The 19,584-nt window shown below is 42.3% G+C and overlaps 1 protein-coding gene and 1 long non-coding RNA gene across 8 annotated transcripts in view; one reads left to right on the forward strand and one right to left on the reverse strand.

Annotated features, from left to right (window-relative positions):
• LDAH (lipid droplet associated hydrolase) overlaps positions 1 to 17,504 on the forward strand; it is a 124,439-nt gene extending 106,935 nt beyond the window's left edge. For 2 of the 7 annotated variants that reach the window (XR_004273688.1, XM_032294003.1), the window contains one exon: positions 16,667 to 17,504. Coding sequence is in view for 5 of the 7 variants with exons in the window: in XM_032294003.1 (XP_032149894.1) it covers positions 16,667 to 16,681 (15 nt within the window). In the remaining 2 variants the exon portion in view is untranslated. Of the gene's footprint in view, positions 1 to 14,450 lie in introns of all 7 variants that reach the window. The other 5 variants (XR_004273687.1, XM_032294000.1, XM_032294004.1 and 2 more) reach the window with 3 other exon arrangements.
• Positions 300 to 19,095, reverse strand: LOC116561967. The gene is made up of 3 exons (XR_004273689.1): positions 19,085 to 19,095; positions 1,585 to 1,589; positions 300 to 385 (listed from the first exon to the last, which is right to left on the reverse strand). It is a non-coding gene; the product is annotated as an uncharacterized LOC116561967 (long non-coding RNA).
• Positions 19,096 to 19,584: the final 489 nt, after the last annotated feature.

Below are 19,584 nucleotides of genomic sequence, written 5' to 3' on the forward strand. Positions count from 1 at the left end.
TGAATTAATTTTAGAATCAACAGTTTTCTATTTTGTCAATGCATTTTAGCCTCTCTAGGTCTTCTATTGAGAAGACTCAATAATGTTTATAGAATAAATAAATTATATTGGAATATAAACAGTGGAAAATAACTTACATTATATATTATATGACCTCATGACTACTGAGCCTGTCTTTCTTATTCTCTAATGTATTAGAGTAGGAATGTCCTGCTCTGACCTTAAGACCATTTTTCTGAAATATTCACCTTTTGGGAGTTATCCTGCAAATACTAGAATCTTGGCACAAACACATATGGAAGCACCAATCTCGGAAACCATAAGATAAGACTGTGGTTTAGTATATGTCTAAGGTCACCTTGGAATTTAGGTGACTGTGGTACTCCTGTGGCATCATTTGTCTGGCTGTCCATTCTAAGTAGGATAGAGCTATACTGTCTAATATTCTAGCCACATGTGGTTATTTGTGGCTAGCCTGAATTGAGATGCACCATGAGTGTAAAACACACATGGATTTCAAAAGCTTAGTACCCCCCAAAAGCAAAATGTTTCATTAATTTTTATATTGATTATCTGTTGAAATGATACTACCTTACATAGAGTGGATTAAGTAAAACATATTATTAAAAGTAATTTCACTTATTTCTTTATACTTTTTTAAACATCTTTGCTAGGAAATTTTAAAATTACGTGTGTACCTTGCTTTATACTTTGGTTGGACAGCACTGATCTTGCACTTTACAATTGGTGCCAAACTCTGATACCTACTGAACTGATCCCTGCTGAGTGGCAAACTCTTATAGGGCTCAGGAACCTATAATCCACAGGTGAGATATGAGATAACCCACTGGACTTAGAATGTCTTTATAAACCTTGATACATTTGACTTAAACTTTCCTACAGTGTTAATTCATAATTCCATAACTTCCCAATACAATTATCTTAAAGCAAGAAATGGATATGTTCTTAAAAAATTTTTTTTCAGCATATTGAAAATATTCACCAGGAGAGGACTTTTGAAAATGCCAGTGTGTCTTTGTCTCATGGCTGTAGTGGTCATTATATTTCCAAAATAGCAATTGGCTAGAGATTGAAATTTGGAAACCAGAAGGAAGCCCTCACTAGCCGAAGGGAGAGTGCTGGGGCCTCTGGTGGACCTCTCCCCAGGGCTTTCAGCTACTTCCAGTCATTGAGCAATGTGAAAATACAAGAAAAACAGTATTTTATTTTTCGTTTAAACTATAAGTGAATCTGTTTCAAAAATGCATTTAAGTTCTTCCAGGTTGGGAGTTCATAAAAACAGCTCAACTCTCAGTTAATAATAAGACTGGCAGATGCTCTCTTCCAAAATTCACACTTGCTGAGTGACTAGACCCATCATGTGTCAGAGCCTGTCTTACCACCTGTGGAAGCCAGCTGCTGTAAAATACTCATCATTTCTGGATTCTGCTTGTGTGTTGTGCTTAGAAAAAGGTCAAAGAAAGGTGCTAACTTATTCCTGTCCTAAGTTAAATCCATATGCAAGTGTAATCATTCCCAGATAGAGGACTGTTCATGGTAATTGTGTCAGGACTGTAAGTTTACTGAAACTTTTATGGGGAAATACGGGGGTTTAATGGTAGATGGTAGACATTTCAAGGTTAGTATTAACACACAGTCACAGAAATAAACTTTTCCAACTCCAGGCAATAATTTTGTTTTTGATATAGCGTTAAATGTACTTGTAGAATATGAGGAAACAAGGCATTGTTTCATTTAATCATGCAAAACTACCTTGCAGTTAGTTCATTATCCTTTCTACCAGCAAAATTCAAGCTCTCCACTAGCATAATACAATTACAATTCCTAAGTGAAACTAGGTACAGAGAGACAGGAAGTTTATTGCAACTTTTTGTTTCTGTAATAAAAAGAGGAAACATGCTGTAATTTAATATTGGTAAAAGTTGAATCAACATGTGTCCCAGTCTACTTGAGAAAATAAGGAAACTTAAAAGTGCACATAGTTCTAGGAAGGCAGTGTGCATCACCTCCTGCCTTCCAAACACCACTGATAACTAGGCAAACTAAAACCAGTGTCCAGGATTAGAAGCATTCCTAGTTTAGGTATCTTAATCGATGATACTGTTTCCCTTTCCACCCAAACAAAGGCATTCAGAAACGTCATACCTATCCAGGACTGTCCAGTGTGAATAGTCATCGAGCCACACATTTGTTGAAAAATAATTTCCTATATCTCAAGTTATTCAACTAAAAATAGTTCTGAAAAATGTATCTTTGTGCCATCCAGCCAGGATGCCACAGGATAGTCTAAAAATAAAGCTTTCTACCATATCATGCAGACAGCTTTCTACTTCTTTCTCCTCCCCGAGAGAACTGTGATACCATAACCTGCAGGCTTTGGTTCTAAATCCAAATATTCTACCACTGTATATCCACTGGACACAAGAAAAGAGTTTTTAATATGCTTGAGGTAAATGGACATTTTTAGCTTTAAAAGATCTGTTGGGCTGGTTGTCCTCCTTCCAAGGTCTAGTCATTTTATACACAGTATTGGGCATAAAATAATTTGTTTTATTAAAATAAGGTAATTAATTTTATTAAAATAATTTTTCTTTCCTGAAGCAAATATTACAGACTCATAGTTGTTTCTAAAGGAGTATACCACAGTTTATGACATCATAGGTTATTTTCTCTTTTCTTTTTTTGAGACAAGTCTTGCACCGTTTCCTGGGCTAGAGTGCAGTGGCACAATACTGGCTCACTGCAACCTCCACCTCCCAGGTTCAAGTGATTCTCTTGCTTCAGCCTCCTGAGTAGCTGGGATTACAGGTACCCACTACCACACCCAGCTAATTGTTTTGTATTTTTAGTAGAGGTGGGGTTTTACAAGTTGGCCAGGCTGGTCTTAAACTCCTGACCTCGTTAGTCACCCGCCTTTGCCTCCCAAAGTGCTAGGATTACAGGCGTGAGCCACCACGCCCATCCTATAGGTTATTTTGTCATCTGACTAAATTCTCCTTGTCCAATGTCATTTCCAAGAGGCCTTCCCAGTCTTGGGTTTTGGTTAGACGTCACTCCCTATGTAAAGTTATCATACTGCATTTATCACATAGCATTTAAACAATCAACCTTTGCCTTTCCCCACTTTGAGGTAAGGAACTGTTTCTTCCTCCTCTTGATATCCCCTAGGGCCTAGCATAATTCATACCTGGTAAACAGTCAATAAATAAGTGCTAGACAGATGTATAGATAGGGAAGCCATTAATTAGAGTGTGGATTCTAAACCTGTTTTGTGCCACATATCTCTTTTGCTCTCTTGTAAAGCTTTTGGATTCTGCTCACAGTGATGTTTTTAAGTGCATAAAACAAATACACAAGATTACAAAAGAAAGCAATCATTGGATAATGAGCTATAATAGCAGTCAGAATTACTATTTTCAATTTGTAATGATGAGTATAATTTTTTAGTCACCTTGAGCAAGTTAGTGTGATTTGAAAATACCATTTTTATAGGTGACAAAATACAGGCATTACTAATACTATGGCTTGTTGCCTGTATTCATAACGGAAGGAAATACTAAATTTTGGTTAGAGATTAACAAAAATAAACATGTAAATTTTTTTTCAAATTTACATAACCCCCCATCCACCAAGGCCCTGGACCTGTACACTGCAAACAAAGAAGTCCTGCCTTAGAGGAACTAGAAAAGGTTAGGTAGCATGATGTTGTGGCTTAGGCACTGGCTGGCAAACAAGACATGATATGCTGCACTAAAGAGACTGTTTTAGGGAGCTATTGAAGGGTTTAATCATGGGGGTAACAGGGTAACAGTCAAAACATTTGACAACCATGTGATATAGCCACTGACCAATCAGAATGTTTGCCAGCTATGAACAACCAGTTCATATTAGTTAACCCTAGGAATGTAGGGAGATTAACAAATGAGAGGGATTATTTTGGGGGAAAATGTGTGATTTAATACTAGGAGAGGACGAAACATGAGTTGAGGAGCCTGTTTACAAGGCTTTTATAAGAACTAAGGCATTGGGATTGAGGATGGAAAGATTTAGGAGGTAGAATCAAAGGTACCCAGTACTAACAGGATATCAGGGAATGGAGCTGGAGGAATCTAAGATGATTTATCTGTATCTGGACTTCGTAATAAAATAGGGAAGATGGGAGGAGAAGCAGCAGCAAGTTGTGGGAGATGGCTGAACAGGTGGTTCCTTTTGGTACTTTTTTTTTTTTTTTTTTTGAAAAAAGTTTCGCTCTTGTTACCCAGGCTGGAGTGCAATGGCGCGATCTCGGCTCACTGCAACCTCCGCCTCCTGGGTTCAGGCAATTCTGCCTCAGCCTCCTGAGTAGCTGGGATTACAGGCACGCACCACCATGCCCAGCTAATTTTTTGTAGTTTTAGTAGAGACGGGGTTTCACCATGTTAACCAGGATGGTCTCGATCTCTTGACCTCGTGATCCACCCGCCTCGGCCTCCCAAAGTGCTGGGATTATAGGCATGAGCCACCGCGCCCGGCCTCCTTTTGGTACTTTTATTCGAGATGCGTGTGGGACATGCAAGTGGATCTGTGTATGGGTATGGATGTGTGGGTATGAAGCTTAGAAAAGCATTTGGGGCTGACTGGTGGTTGGGGAGTGATGAGGCTATACTGAAAGCCAAGAACTTGGGTAGTAGCAGCCTAAAGAAGTGCACAGAACAAGGAAAGAAGACTTTTAATGATTGATCGAACCCAGCTCTAAGGGTTGGGAGGAAGACGTGGAGCCAATGAATGAACAAGATGGAAGGGGAGGTAAAAAGAGTGGGAATGAGAACCAGGATGAAATAAACCAAGGGAAGAGAATCAGCTGTGCATTTTCACCACCCCAATCCCAGTTTGTCTGGAAGCCTCTGGAGTACTCTGCTTTATGAGGCACCTGGTGTGTCGGAGGCAAATAAGGGGTCAGCACTCCCTTGTTCTGTCACTATTCTAAGCCATAAGGGATGCATGTCTCATTCATTGAAAAGTGAACTCAGGTTTGGTTTATAAACTTGAAGTTTTCATTTCAAACCCACTTATGGGGGAAATTCTAAACTGCCGTGACCACGTTTGGCCCAGGCTTATGGAAACAGCTGGTGTGTGCTACTGCCAGACTGAATCTGAGCATCACTATCAGTCAGTAGGAATCTGAAATGGTTCCAGAGAGAACACATGGAGTGCAGCTTTCAGATGAAAGCAGGCAGTGGCGGAGGGGCTGCCTGCAAGGTGGTGCTGCCCCTGCCCCCAGAGGGCCAGGCCTGGGCTACAGTGTGGCTTGGGAAAGGGGCAAGTGTCCTCAAGAACAGGAACTCCTCTGCCATTGCTCTCTCCCCATCCCTCTTAACCTGCCTTAGCCCAGAGGTGTGTGTTGCCTTTGGGAGCAAACCTTGTGCAGTTATTTGCAGATGGGGGCATGCAAATCCTTCTGACATGCACAAATCCTGCCTGGTGCAGCATAGGAAGTGCTCCCTGGACCAGCTCACCAGGCCTGCCTTTCCGCCAAGCCTCAGTATTCCGAAACGGATTGTTTTAGTTCTGCCTGTTTAATTTGAAGCCTGTCCAGAATGTCATAATCATCCTGAAAATAGATAGGTTTGTTTTTATCCCAATCATTTTGCCCTTGAAAGCTTTATTTGGGCAATTGTGTTAACACACCCTGGAGTTCTGCAGTGGAGCCTGGTGACCGAGGGGAGGTGAACGTGCTGGAGAACTGGGCTCCCGGAGTCCCAGCTGAGCTTCAAACACCAGATCCACCCTTGCTCATGACTCTGCTTAAGTTACCAGACTTCACTGTGCCTCCTTTGTTCATCAGTAAAATGGTTTAGTAATAGTATCTAGCCTCATACAGCTATTCCAAAACTATGCTATAATTCATACCCTGTAATTCAGACCTTATCAGAGAGTCTGGCATGCACTAAGCATTCAATAAATGTTTATTATTACTATTACAAAGTTAGTTATAGCCTAGTTATGCTTCTAAGTCCTTTAAAAAGACTATTTGCCTAACTGTTCCTCCTCTCACATCCCCCTTTTCTGGTATTTTCATTGTGTTAATAAAAGGTGTTCGCGATACTGACTGTGTGGCCAAGAGACCCTGGAATGCCCAATGCCATTTTAAGTAACAGCCACCACTCCCCATAAGATACCTCAAGGAGCTGTTGTATAGGAGCCATAATGAGAGAAAACACAATAGTACTTAATGTTGACCAAGACTTGGGCCCATTATTCTAGTGCAGACAAGTCTGATGAACTGGACCTGGCCTTTCTCTCAGTTGAGTAAAACCGTTCCAGTACATCTGCCCACTTCTTGGGGCATAGATCCAGGGAAAGACAGAAACACAGGAGGAGAGACTGGCTCCCAGAGCCTCTTACTGTGCCAGAGGGCCTTGCCAGAGGAAAGCAGAGGCCCTGGGTTAGCTTCTCACTGTAGTCCCATGTAAGAAAGAGACAAGCCAGTCACTCTGTGGCCTCGTGGCTTGTATGTGGGAGGGAGTGCATCCTGGCCCTTTACCTGTTAGCCACACAGAAAGGAGAGAGTGCTGCTCTGCACACCACTGGATACACAGATGGTTGTTCCAGCTACTGGAGAGCGAGCCACGCAGTGCCCCGTGGGACCTACTCCTGCTCCTTTGGCGCTCCCATTCCTGCCACTCCCCTGGGTGCCTGCAGAGAGAAGCAGGTTCGTGGGCGGGAAGTATTGTGTTTTCACCTCCATCCTCAGCCACTTCTAAAAAATCTTTGGAGATTTCAGTTCTCATTTTCTCAAGAATGGTAATTGAGCCACTTAGAAATAACGGAAGAGAGGAAACAAGGTAAATGGAAAAATTAAAGTTCCTAAACCATCTCCCTTTCTTTAGCAATTCTGCAAATTCCTAAAAACGGGGGCTCAGGAAGACTGCTGTGAAATGTTGACACTTTGCAGCTGCCTGTGTCCCCAACAGGAATAAGATTTTTAAGTAACTGAAAGGAGATACTTGTATCACAGAATCCGTTTCCTTTAACATTGCAAGGTTCGGGCTTATGTGTCTTTGACTCTGAGGGGAGGGGAGAGGTGGAAGCCTGCTGCTGTCACTGAGACTGTCTGGACTCTCCCCAGAAATGGACATGCTTTGGAGGACCTAACAGTTTCTATCCTGAGCCTGGGAAAGCTGGTAGGGGATGAAAACAGGGAGATGAAAGCAGGGAAGGGGGCCCTAGGTGGGAAGTAGGGGGCCTATATGTGTAGGTACTCATTTAATCCCTTGGTAAGCAACCGACTGCTTTATGTCTGACCTTTTACTTTTTTCAAAAACAATGAAACAAGCGAAAACCTAGTCTAGTGGGAATTATCAATCAAAGAATTATCAATCAAAGAAGTTATCAATCAAAGTATCGCTAACACCTTTTATTAACACAATGAAAATACCTGCAAAGGGGGATGTGAGAGGAGGAACAGTTAGGCAAATAGTCTTTTTAAAGTACTTAGAAGCATAACTAGGCTGTAACTAACTTTGTAATAGTAATTATCAATCAAAGAAGGAAAGAAAACCTGGAGAAAGCAGGAATGACATCATTTTTCTTAGATCTCTGAAACAAAGTCTGAGCAGATAGGTCTCTCTGAGCACCTGCACCACTCCTCTCTGGTCACCGTCTCTGGTGCTGGCTTCCTGGTTGCCCTGCCACGCAGTGTAAGCTGCCAGGGAGCTACAGCTGTCTCTGAAGTGCTAACAAAAAGCCTTGCATCACTCCAAAAAGAGGTGGGCATTACCTTCACTGCTGCAAGAGCTCAGCTCACCCTGTGAGCCCACCAGGAAGAAAAGTAGCTCCCAGAATGTCAGTGCCTTTCTTCATTTGGAAGATGCTCAACCAAGGATAGCCACAGGGCACTGTAGCTTAGGCTCCAGGTCTCCTTTATGAGTAAAAGTAGGTTTTATTATAAAAGTAGAAATAGAGAATCCACTCCGGGAGCTGACTGTTAGTGGCAGCCTGAGGATAGGGGATGTGCTTCACTGGTTATTTGGTTAGCGACTTATGTCTTCTACCCCATCTGTCTTTCTCCACAGTCATGTCTGGAGAATATGACATATACATTTTTTAGATAATGAGTAAGTATATGGTAAAACAACTTTGTTTTCGATTTTTAAAAAATTTTTAATACTTACATATTTTCTGAGCCGGGCTGTGTCAAAAGCAGCTTATCAGAAGAGAATATATTTTCTCAAAGGTGAATTTAAGGTCATGTGGATTCTTTTTCCTTGACCAGGGCACAGCTCCCACCCCACCCCACCATTGCCCAGTCTATGTCGAGGAGCTCCCTTTGTCCTCACCTGTAAAGCAGCAGCCTTTAAGAGTGCTTGCTGTGTGTAAAGCACGTGATACACTTCGTTTTCTAGTCCCCAGCACTAGCCCACTGGTAACTCGTTCTGTCTTACTTTACAGATGAGTAAGCAGGCACAGGGAGGCGAAGTTCCTGGTCTAGGCTCACAGCACCAATAAATGGCAGAACCAAGATTCCCTCCAGGTGGATATGGCTCAGGGACCTGTACAGTCTTAACGCTGCACTCACTGCACTGCGCTCTTCCTGGCTGCATAAGGAGCTTGAGTAGTTCCACAGATTACTTTAGCATAATATAAACAAAATTATTTACCACACTGTGATATAAAGACATTATGGGAAGCCCTTTCACTCTCAGCATGACACCCGCAGAAATGCCATTCACCACCCTGCTCAGGCCTGCACTATATCACAAAACAGGCAGCCCACAAATTGACTGTCCGAAGTAGTCCATGCCAAAGCTGGACTTCTCATTGGAAACATTTCACATTGTATTGGTAAGATCTTTGTACCAAACTTGACTTCGTGGTGAATTATGTTTTAAAGAGCTTCTACAATTCAGTTTATCCATAAGGTTAACAACAACAACAAATATATATATTTGTTTTGCATGTGTATGCGCAAAACTTTCGTTTTATGAGACCTTTTATTCCTATAATGCCTGTACTGTAATTTTAGTACTGTCCTGTTGAATAGAGAGAAATAATTGAGGTAGAGATTTCTATGTGTGGCTTTTAAATTTTTTATTATTTTAAGATGTTGCTATGTCATTGAAAGTGAATTTTGTCAGTTACTAGCTAAATCATAAGATGCTTTCTAATATTTCTTTGTTCTTACAATAAATCTTCTATTAGTAATGCATAAAAGCCCGAAACTCCAAATGTATACTAAAACAAAGCTTTGTTCACGTTCACGCCCTCAGGGCAGAAATTGGGTTTTCCTGCTTTGGAGTCCTGTAGTGCTTTGTCCATACCTCTGTCTACCTGTTGTGTTTGATAGCCAGTTTATATAGGCCTGTTCTCTCCCCTAGTCTGTGAGCTGCTCCAGGACAGCGACCATCTTACACACTTCTGAAGGTCTGCCACTTAGCCCAGTACCAGATATGGGATGGATTCAGAGTCATTTTTGGTGGAACTCATTTGACTCTATCAGCTTCAGCAATTCACTGTCCAAAAGTACCTGTTTGTAGATCGCCCCCAAAAAGGTGAAAAAAAAAAACACATGAGAAAAGACAGATGTGGGGACAAGCCACAGCAACTTGCAGGGATATTTTAGGGGGGGACATGTCTCCTGAGGCACACACTGAAGAGTTAAAGGGAAGTTCATCTATAAGCACAGAGACTGTAGTCACCATAAATCCACTTTCCTGCAGAAAACACACGAGGAAAAGCTAAAGTGTGGTCCTGGAGAATCAAAATCTAGAACTGAAAAAGTTAAATTTTGTGCTTAATAAGAAAAAAAATCAACGGGTTACTTAACATGACAATTTGGAAACAGATTGTTTCCAAAAACTATACTCAATAATGTATAGTTTTTATCAACTCTCATGAGTACCAAAACAAGTGCTAAGGAGAATAAACTACAGGACATAATTTATTTTCTTCTAAACCTTTGAATATAAACATCCTGCTGATTGCCTGCTATTCTTTGTTAACAATTCCAGTACTTTTCACTGCGGTTATCACCGCCATGACACACAGTGCCTCAGAAGAGCTACATAGACTGTGAGAAGGCTTTCAGAAAAGGTAGTTGGAAAGGCTGGGTGCCTTGGCTCATGCCCGTAATTCCAGTACTTTGTGAGGCTGAGGTGGGTGGATCACTTGAGCCCAGGAGTTGGAGACCAGCCTGGGCAAGATAGGGAGACCTCATCTCTACAAAAAAAAAATTTAAAAATTAGCTGGGCATGGTGGCATGTGCTTGTTCTTCCAGCCACTCTGGAAGCTGAGGTGTGACGGCCACTTGAGCTCAGGAGATCGAAGTTGCAGTGAGCTGAGATCACACCACTGCACTCTAGGCTGGGCCCAGAGTAAGACTGTCTCAAAATAAATAATTAAATAAAAATAAAGGTGGCTAGGTTCGCTCCTGTTGACAACTCTCACATTGTTAGTTTTCATATCCCGTTTAAGACCTGCCAGTTGTCAGGTTTTGTGTTTTATAGCATGGGTCTATTTACTAGAATTGTAAGCAGTAGTAAAAGGTACAGATAAGAAGTGTTGTCTCTGGATTTGTAGCCCAGCTCTTCAACTTACAAATTGCTTGAAATAACCAAGTTAATCTTGCTAAGCCTCAATTTCTATTTCTGTAAAAGTGGGATACAAGACTTTCCTTAGAGTATTGTTGTGAGGATACAATGAGAAAAATATATAGAAAATGCTTACTCAGCACGGAGCCCGGCCATTACTCTTGACCCATCAGTTCATCATGGTGCATTGCAATTCAGTTTTACATCAACATTATAAGACTTTCACTCTTAACCACTGTGTTTTCGTGTCCAGTTATTTCTCTTTCTTTCTACTTCACCCCTCCTCCCCCACACCCCACCAGTGGCACCACATACTCCATACTTTCTCATTTTCCTGTTCAGGGTTGCAGGTGCAGAATCCTCTAGTCAGATCTATTGCCTGTAATTTATAATTTATAGGGAAAAGGAAGTATCTCAAGCCAGGTTATACAAAGGCATTAGATAACCACATGTTTTACTTGTAAGCCAAGACTCATAGGAAGCCCTTTAGAGAATATAGCCTGAAGAAGAACTTGTAAAAGAAAATAAAATTTTAATAAACGTGAGCCCACCCCCATCATCAGTTAGGCATTTAACCAATGAGGCCCGCTTCATATGGTTACTGTTTGTAGAGAATCCAGAAATAAAATCCGATAAGCACATGAGAGGTCTAGATTCCTCACTGTTCTGCTGTATTGAACACTGACACTATTTTTTGTTGAGGTTCCTAGCACATGCCTTGGACAGCGTGTGCCCCATAATTACTTGAACATATTTGTCTCTTGATATGCCGAGGTGGGTGTCAGGTCCCTTAATCCATGTCAGTCATCCCTGTTCAACTCACTGCCTTAACCGTATGCATGGGGATGGCGCTTACTCAGTGCTGAGGGCTCATCAAGCTGGACTTCTCATTGGAAACATTTCAAATTGTAATTGTATCACAGAAAAGTTAATGGTACATTCTTCATGGAAACAGTCTGAAATGTCCGGCAGAAAGCAACAGCGGGTGTATATAGTGACGCTCTTCTTGTCCAGGAGACTATATTAGGTGATGCCTTTTCTATATGGCTTTCCTTTGAGCTGACTGCCGTGTTACAGTTATCATAGGACTTCACACTGTAGCTTGTGCTGGAGTGAGGATCCTAGAGCAGCTTTCTCAGGGTCCAGGGATCTTGAGGCGAGAGCATGTCCTGGAGCAGAGGAATAGATCTGATGGGCACAAACCCAAGCCTGACTTTATGGATTTCTCAGCAGTATTCCCTGCTCTGAGGAAGTGCTAAGTAACTGCATAGCGACTGTTCCTATGCTGTTTCCCGAATACAGTTGAAAAGATTGCTGGTGGTAAGTGTAGGGGGTAGTTTAGAGAGAGCCTAATGTTATCAGCCCTATTGGTAGATAATTAATACCTGTGAATAGTTTGTACTCTTGGCAGTATTTCAAGGCAAAGCTATAGCAGGGTAGTTGCTGAGAGATCCTGGGAAACATGTTTTTCTACTGCTGGATAGAGTAGTCTCCCAGTGGTTGTGAGGTTGCAGCATTTTAGAGCTATAGAAAAAGCTGAGACCAGGAGGAAGAACTAGGCAACTGCTAGGCTGTCATATTCTCCAGGAAGCAAAAGACGTTTTTACCCTGCTAAGAACCATGACAAAATGAAATTTGGCTTTAGGGACTTTGGAATGCCCAGAAATGGTTGAAGTGAGCAAAAATAGGAGACTATGAAGAACGAATTAAGTGATAAATCTGTAAGCTACAGGTCCTCTGCAGCATGTAAAACTGGAACCCCAGGTAACAACCAAGAAAACCTCCGTGAAGCTGGAATACTATGTGGTCATGAAAAAGGATGAGTTCATGTCCTTTGCAGGGACATAGATGAAGCTGGAAACCATCATTCTCAGCAAACTAACACAGGAACAGAAAACCAAACACCACATGTTCTCACTCATAAGTGGGAGTTGAACAATGAGAACACATGGACACAGAGAGGGGAACATCACACACCAGGGCCTGTTGTGGGGTGGGGGGACAAGGGGAGGGATAGCATTAGATAGATGACAGGTTGATGGGTGCAGCAAACCGCCATGGCATGTCTATACCTATGTAACAAACCTGCACGTTCTGTACATGTACCGCAGAACTTAAAGTATAATTTTAAAAAAAGAAAAGAAAGAAGGAAAACCTCCATGAAGCAATTCAGAGTAAGTCTGCCACTTGAGATTTACTTGTTCATAATTCACTTTCTGGAGTACTACATTAAATTTTTTCCTCTACAGAGTGTTTTTAACCATCCCTTTAAATATTGGTTAAGGCATAATGTTATCGTAGTGAAGGCCATTGTTTTTGTAAGATCAGTCTTAACTGTCCCATATTCAGATCATGGATTTAATAATTGATACACTAAAACTATCCAGTGAGCAATAATGCCTATTTCTCCACACCCCCCTCCCCTGCCACTTGATCCCCTCCAATCCCTCTTCCTGTTGTGGCCAGAGTGGTTTTCCTGACATAGAGACCTGAGCATGTCACTTACTGTGCAGTCTTTTTTTGCTTGTGGACTTCAGGATAAAGTGTAGCCTCCTTAGCATGAATAGAAGATGCTGTCCAAGACCTCATCCCTCTCTGCCTCTCCAGTCTTATCTCCCACCACCCTACATTCCAGCCATGTGGAATTCCGGTTCCCTGTACATGCCATGCTCTTTCAGGCTTTCGTTTGCTTGGTCTTCTCCCCACAGCGTGCTCCCCGAGCTGGAAGACTTAACTCAGGCATTAACTCTGGGGAATCTTTCCTGCCCACTGCTTCTGACCAGCTGTGCCTCTCCTGAGCTCTCAAATTGTCTTGTGTATATGTGGGCTCCTTCTCCCCTCCCCCAAGACTGCCTTACCTCTGTTTTCCGGGTTCCTAATACAAAGTAGGTGCTCCATTTGTATTTGCTGAACAGATGAATGAGTAAGCGATTCACCGTCTGAGTGAGGGAGCACATCTGGTGTATTATGGAAGCTGCACGTGACTATAGCTGGCCAGCTAGAGGCTGGAGCTGCGCACAGCTCTTTCTTTCAGTGATAACAGAGGTCAAGGTATCCTTAAGATTTAGTTCCTGGTTTTTGTAGAAATTACCACTATCCTTCTGAATATAAGATGTTGCTTTGTTGCCTTTATTTTTAGAACTAACAGAACTAGAACATAGCAGTTTTTCAGTGAAACACAGCAGCTGAGAGCAATATGTACATATATATCACATGCAGGTTTAGGTAGATAACCAGTCAGGGTCTTAGTAATGCCGCAGAGGAGGCTGTTTCTCCATTCAGCTGCTTGCCGTCAGCTGAAGTATGATTATTGCACTTCCCCACTGAGTCAACATACAGACTGCATAGAGCCTTTTCTTAGAAATGCCATAAACTCTCTCAGGTTCTGATCACATTTCATCAGCTACATTGGAAAGCCTGAGTCCATCTGATCCATGTTTGTATTCATTCAACAAACACATCCCATATGTCTACCATGTGGCTATTCGGAAACAACTAAGTTTATTAACTGGTCACTAGTCATTCGGTGACTGTCTCAACAAGTCTCTTTGTCATCCTCACCGACCTTCATTCCAATGTCCACCCCACGCTTAGTATACAAAACTTTGCTGGTAAGTCCTTTTAGTGAATTATGAGCAATCTGTCACACAAGAGTCCTTTCCACCAAATTCTTCTAAGTGCACTCCTGTAAATTGTGAAGGCTTGCTGCCTTGAGAGAGCCACACTTTGGAGAGAGCTTGGGGACTAGCTCCCAGGGCTAGGCATATGTGCTGTCCTCAGAGCACTGCCGGCTGCTGGTGTCATATCTGTGTTGGGAAGGGAAGGTGCTTTCTAATAAAATGTTTTCGTCTTGTCTTTCAGCTTACATTTTATTATAGTACTATAGATCGTTGGTGTCCAAAAGAATACTATGAAGACATTAAGAAGGATTTTCCAGAAGGAGACATTCGACTCTGTGAGAAAAACATACCTCATGCTTTCATCATCCATTTTAACCAGGAAATGGCAGACATGATTGCTGACTCCCTAAAGGATGATCTGTCCAAAATGTAAATGGGCCTGAAGAACAAGCCCCCCTGCCAGTACATGGAGGCAGTCAGTGTACTAGACTTTTTAGGTAAATGTTTAATTTTGAAGACTGATATTAGAAATGAAGAAAGTGAGAACCTCTTGGCTTACAAATCAACTCCCAGCTCCCCATGTAACAGGCTGAAGGAAACACAGGATGAATCATTCCATAGGTTTAACCATACATTTTCCAAGACTCAGGGAGCACAGTGATCTACCCAGAGTCTCGTGTTTGCATGAGATGCCTAGTGGCACCATATGGTTTATTTTGGTAGGCAGGATCTTTGCAGATTAAAAAAAAATCTACATGTTGATTTTAATTGGATTACATTGTAGAATAGGCTCTTCTGGAGGAAATTATGAAATACCTACTAGAAAATGTAAACGTAATCGGTGAATGTTAAGATTATAGTTAGATATGTGAAGTGTATGAGATTATGACAAGGGTACACTCGTGTTCCAGGAGGAGGAAGTGAACCTGGGTCTCCTTTAAGACAGAAGATGAAGATCAGCCCAGACTAACTTAGCACAGGTCTTGGCCAGGATCATCAGTGTGACGTCTAATCTACCTGCACTAGACAATGAATAAAGTTCACCAGACATTACTGTGGTCAGGTAACCAGATAAAGAGTTGTTGAAGGACCCCAACTGTGCCTCCTGCCACAGGACAGCCAGCAAGTTCTGTGTTGAGCCTTAGCCTGCCAGGTTTTGAGCTCCCTGCAAGCTCCACCTCTTCAGAGCCAGGATGGAGAGGCGCCAGGCTGTCCCAAATCAGACTTGTATGTGCCAACATGCAGTTACTCCTTCTGTAATTCTTACGCTAAAACTCCATTGAAGACCAGCAATGAGCCAAATAGTGTGCTAGCCATTGAGGATAGAGTTCTTAGCTACTTAATGATTCATTTCTTCTGGAAATCTTCTAGTGAATAATTTTTGAAAATGTCTTTTAAACTGTTGAGTAAAACATTACCATACATTAGTTCTCCATTTCTGCATTAACATCATTTGCTGGAAGGTAATTATTTTGTTAATGAACCAAACCCAGCCACTAAGTTACATGAATTCACCTTCTCTATTCACATTGAGGTCTGGTAGAGAAGACATATGTTCCCTAGCTTTGAGTGGGCTGACAACATTGCTGCCTTCCCTAACTTGACTCAATCCCGAGAACCACATACTGCAGTGACAGTGGAAGATGGATCCGAAATATTCCTTTTTCTCCTAGAGGAAATCCCTCATGGCATTATCATTCCCTGAGGACAATGAGTTGTCCTTCCCCTCAAAACCTAAAGTCCCCTGATGAAAGATTCAGCTCTGATTTGCTGCCAACTTTTTGGTAAGTGCTGAATGAGTTATTGTGCTTTGGCATAGCTTCTATATCACAGCAAATGACTTCTCAGAGGGGAAAAGACAAGCTCCGGACAAGAAGTGCTATTAACCCAAGGGGAAGAGCTAGTAGATACAGAGGCCATAAGCACAGGGCTGTACACAGAGCTTTTATTGGCATCTGCACGGGAGGCCTAGAAATCTGATGTTAGAAGCTAGGACTTATGGCTCTGAGTGCCTTGCATACAGGAGATACTCAATACTACTAAATCAAAGCATGTAAACAAGTACTGAGTAAATCATACCTACTGGAATAAAGAACAACATTCAGAGCTTTTCTTTTAGCTGTTATTTTAAACATTGTTCTATATTTCAAAAGTCTGCATCTATGAAATTGTGTCTTATTTCTGATTTTTAGAGCCTAAGAAAAATATTGGTTCTTAATTCCTGTTTGTCATCTGAACACCAAATGAGTTTTTGAAATAAATGTTTTACCAGCACTTCCGACTTCATCTGGCCTGATCTCTTTGTTGAGGAAGAGAGGATACAATTTGAACAGTTCTCCTGTGTTAGACTCAGCTCAAAGTCTCTCTCTTAAAATGAAAAGTCACCTTTCTCATTGCTTTTTTTCATAGGTGGAAGAATCAGATTTCAAGAGGCTGAAGTTCATTTTCTTTCATTAGGGATTAGAAGACTAAAATGGACAAACAGTAGATGAAATCCATTTCCCAGAAGCAGCTCTGCCTGCATGTCCCAGTCAACTACATGGATGGTCTTTGTGAACGTTTCAACTTCCTACAGTTACCTAGGGCTCAGCGATTGAGCCTTGACGACTGCCCATGTTTGTTCCTAGTCTGTTCTGAGCCACAGGAATCTCCACGAGCCCTCCATGGCTTGTGTGGCCTGATATCCATGGCCACCAAGGGCGTCTCATCATCCGCTCCTCCACTCAACCTTTGGAGAGCCAGGGACCACCGAAGTCTTGATTTTTCTTCATCCTACATTATATTCAAAACAAAAACAGGCTGAGTGCCGTAGCTCATGCCTGTGATCCCAGCACTTTGGGAGGGAAGATCATTTGAGGCTAGGAGTTTGAGACCAGCCTGTGCAAAAAATGAGACCTCTGTGTCTAAAATAATGTTTTTAAAAGAGCAAAAAAAAAAAATTTTTTTCAGAGGAGACTAAAGAGACATGACAATTTCACAAAACATCTGATTCAGAATTGGATGTTTTTTTATAAAAGATGTTATTGGGACAATCTGCACAACTTGAATGAGGCCTGAAGATTTAGCTGGGAGTAAGATGCCACTGTTAATTTATTGATTTCAGTGGTTTTACTGGAGAGAAGTAAGACAGTGTCCTCGTTTGTACTGGAGACACACTGAGGTATCTGAGGGTGAGGGGCAGCATGTCTGTTTACTGGCAGATGGTTCAGAGGATAATAATATTCTTTATACTTGCAGATTTTTTTGGAAGTTTGAGATGTTTTAGAATTTGTCATAATAATTCTTTTTAAACCCCACTGTGCTCTCTCCCACACCAGTGTCTCATTGCTTCTTTTCCAGGAAGGCTATTTCTTCTTCTAGGCAGTAGATGAAGACCTAGGTTCAAATCCCAGATCTGTCATTTGTTAGGTTTGTGATGTAAGACTTCACCTCCCTGAGTCCCCTCAGCTCCTCATCTGTGAATTTGGGATAATATTGATATTCAGCTCAGTTTTTTATTTGGGAAAGTTTTTTTGTTGTTTTTTAAATGGAGATAAAATGAGGCCATCATACAGCATTTAGTACCTTGCCTGGCATATGGTAGATGCTCTATAAAATGGTACCTCAAGGAGGATAGCAAACTTGTTTTTCCTTTTTTTCTTTCATTTATCTTCTCTTTGGTATAGCGGAGGACCCTGTGGTATCTCAGTCCCTGCACTGTTTCACCAGGCCTGTAACTTGATTCTAGCAGTCAGCATTTTGGCTCTTACACAGGGATAATGCTTGTTCAACTGGCTCAGCTTTCTGGACTCAGCCCATGTGGGCCTCCATACACACAGCCCATGATGTTCTAACAGTCCGTTTAGAAAAGATGCAGGAAGAAAAGCATCTCTTAGATGGCATCAGACATCTTTGTCCTTTGCCTTCTCTTGCAGAAGAGAAGAGGTGATGATATATTTGGGCTGTTCCTTCCCTTGGGGGTGGGCCTTAAGGATAGGTTGCAGTCTGGGACTGAGTGTGTTCTGTGGGACCTTGAATGAAGCTCTTCTGCAAGAGTGCTGAGGACAGCAAACTTTGTATGAGTGTTCTTCTAATCACTTTTTAAGAGGATTGAGATTTCTTGCCTGTGCCCCATACAGACATGGGTAAGTGCTCACATTGGCCCAGGTGGGGAGTAGCTGTGGGACGTGGATCTGGCCCCTCCCACCAGGCTGAAGGCATCTCTCTACAACAAGACTGGTGTCACCAAGAGCGATGCTGGGTGAGCATCCTCAGATCATGAGCAAGGGCCAAGCTCTGGGTGGTTCTGTGGTTCTGTAAAGGGCTCTATAAAGAGAAAGCTCTTGGAAGAGAGAAGAGGAAGAGGTTGTCCCTAGTCCTACAAGGACAGGTAGAACTTGAATAGGTGGTTTGGAATAGATGAGAGCTAATCCAGATAAGGAGTCTGCTGCTCACCCCTGCTCTTTCAGTGTCTCGCTTAGGCCTCCTAGTCCTGTGATGTTCTGACTATGCCCATTTTACAGATTACCACCGAGATGCCTTGCTATGAATCTCACAGCTATTGGATGACAGAGCTGGGATTCTGCTGTAGTTGCATGTGTCCTCCAAAGTTCATGTGTTAGAAACTTAGTCCCCAGTGCAACTGTTGGGAGGTGGGGCCTAATGGGAAGTGTCTGAGTCATGAGGGCTCTTCCCTCCTGAATGGATTAATGCCAGTGATTAAAAGGCATGATATAAGGCTGCAATTTTGATCTCTTCTTCTCTTATGCTCTCTTGCCCTTCCACCTTCTGTCAGGGAGGATGCAGCACAAAGGTCCTCACCAGATGCCAGCCCCTCGATCTTGGACTTTCCAGCATTCAGAACTATAAGAAATAAATCTCTTCTTTATAAATTACCCAGTCTCTGATATTCCATTATAGCAACCAAAAATGAACTAAGCCAGATTCCATTTCAGGCCTCTACTCCAGAGCCACGGCTTCATTCTCTCCCTCCACTGCATTGTGCTGCCTCCTGAAGGCCACCATGGGCAAGCCTAGCAAAAGTGGAAAGCCAGGAGAGTCATGCAAAGGGCAAATGAGGACCCGATTGGCAGGGAAAGTGAAGAGTAGATAGTTGGTAACAAATGAGTAGTTGTAAAAGAATGAAAGCTATAACAGAGACCAGTTTTCAGAGGGGGAAAAAATGCATCAGGCAGTAGATTGAGAGAAAGCAGGCCCACATGCCGGGAGCCAGTGCTGTGGCTGCAGTCACATGGCCAGCACCTCTGCAACTCTTCCATAACCACCTGCTCTCACGCCAGGCATGGGGACTTCCTGTGGGCTCCTCTGTACAGAAATCACTGCTCCAGCTTTGATGACGCCCATTCTCTACCCCACCCCATGAAATGTGGCCCAAA

The sequence above is a fragment of the Sapajus apella genome, unplaced genomic scaffold, assembly GCF_009761245.1.
Source record: "Sapajus apella isolate SASKATOON/1434 unplaced genomic scaffold, GSC_monkey_1.0 scaffold31, whole genome shotgun sequence".
Taxonomy (NCBI): Eukaryota; Metazoa; Chordata; class Mammalia; order Primates; family Cebidae; genus Sapajus; species Sapajus apella.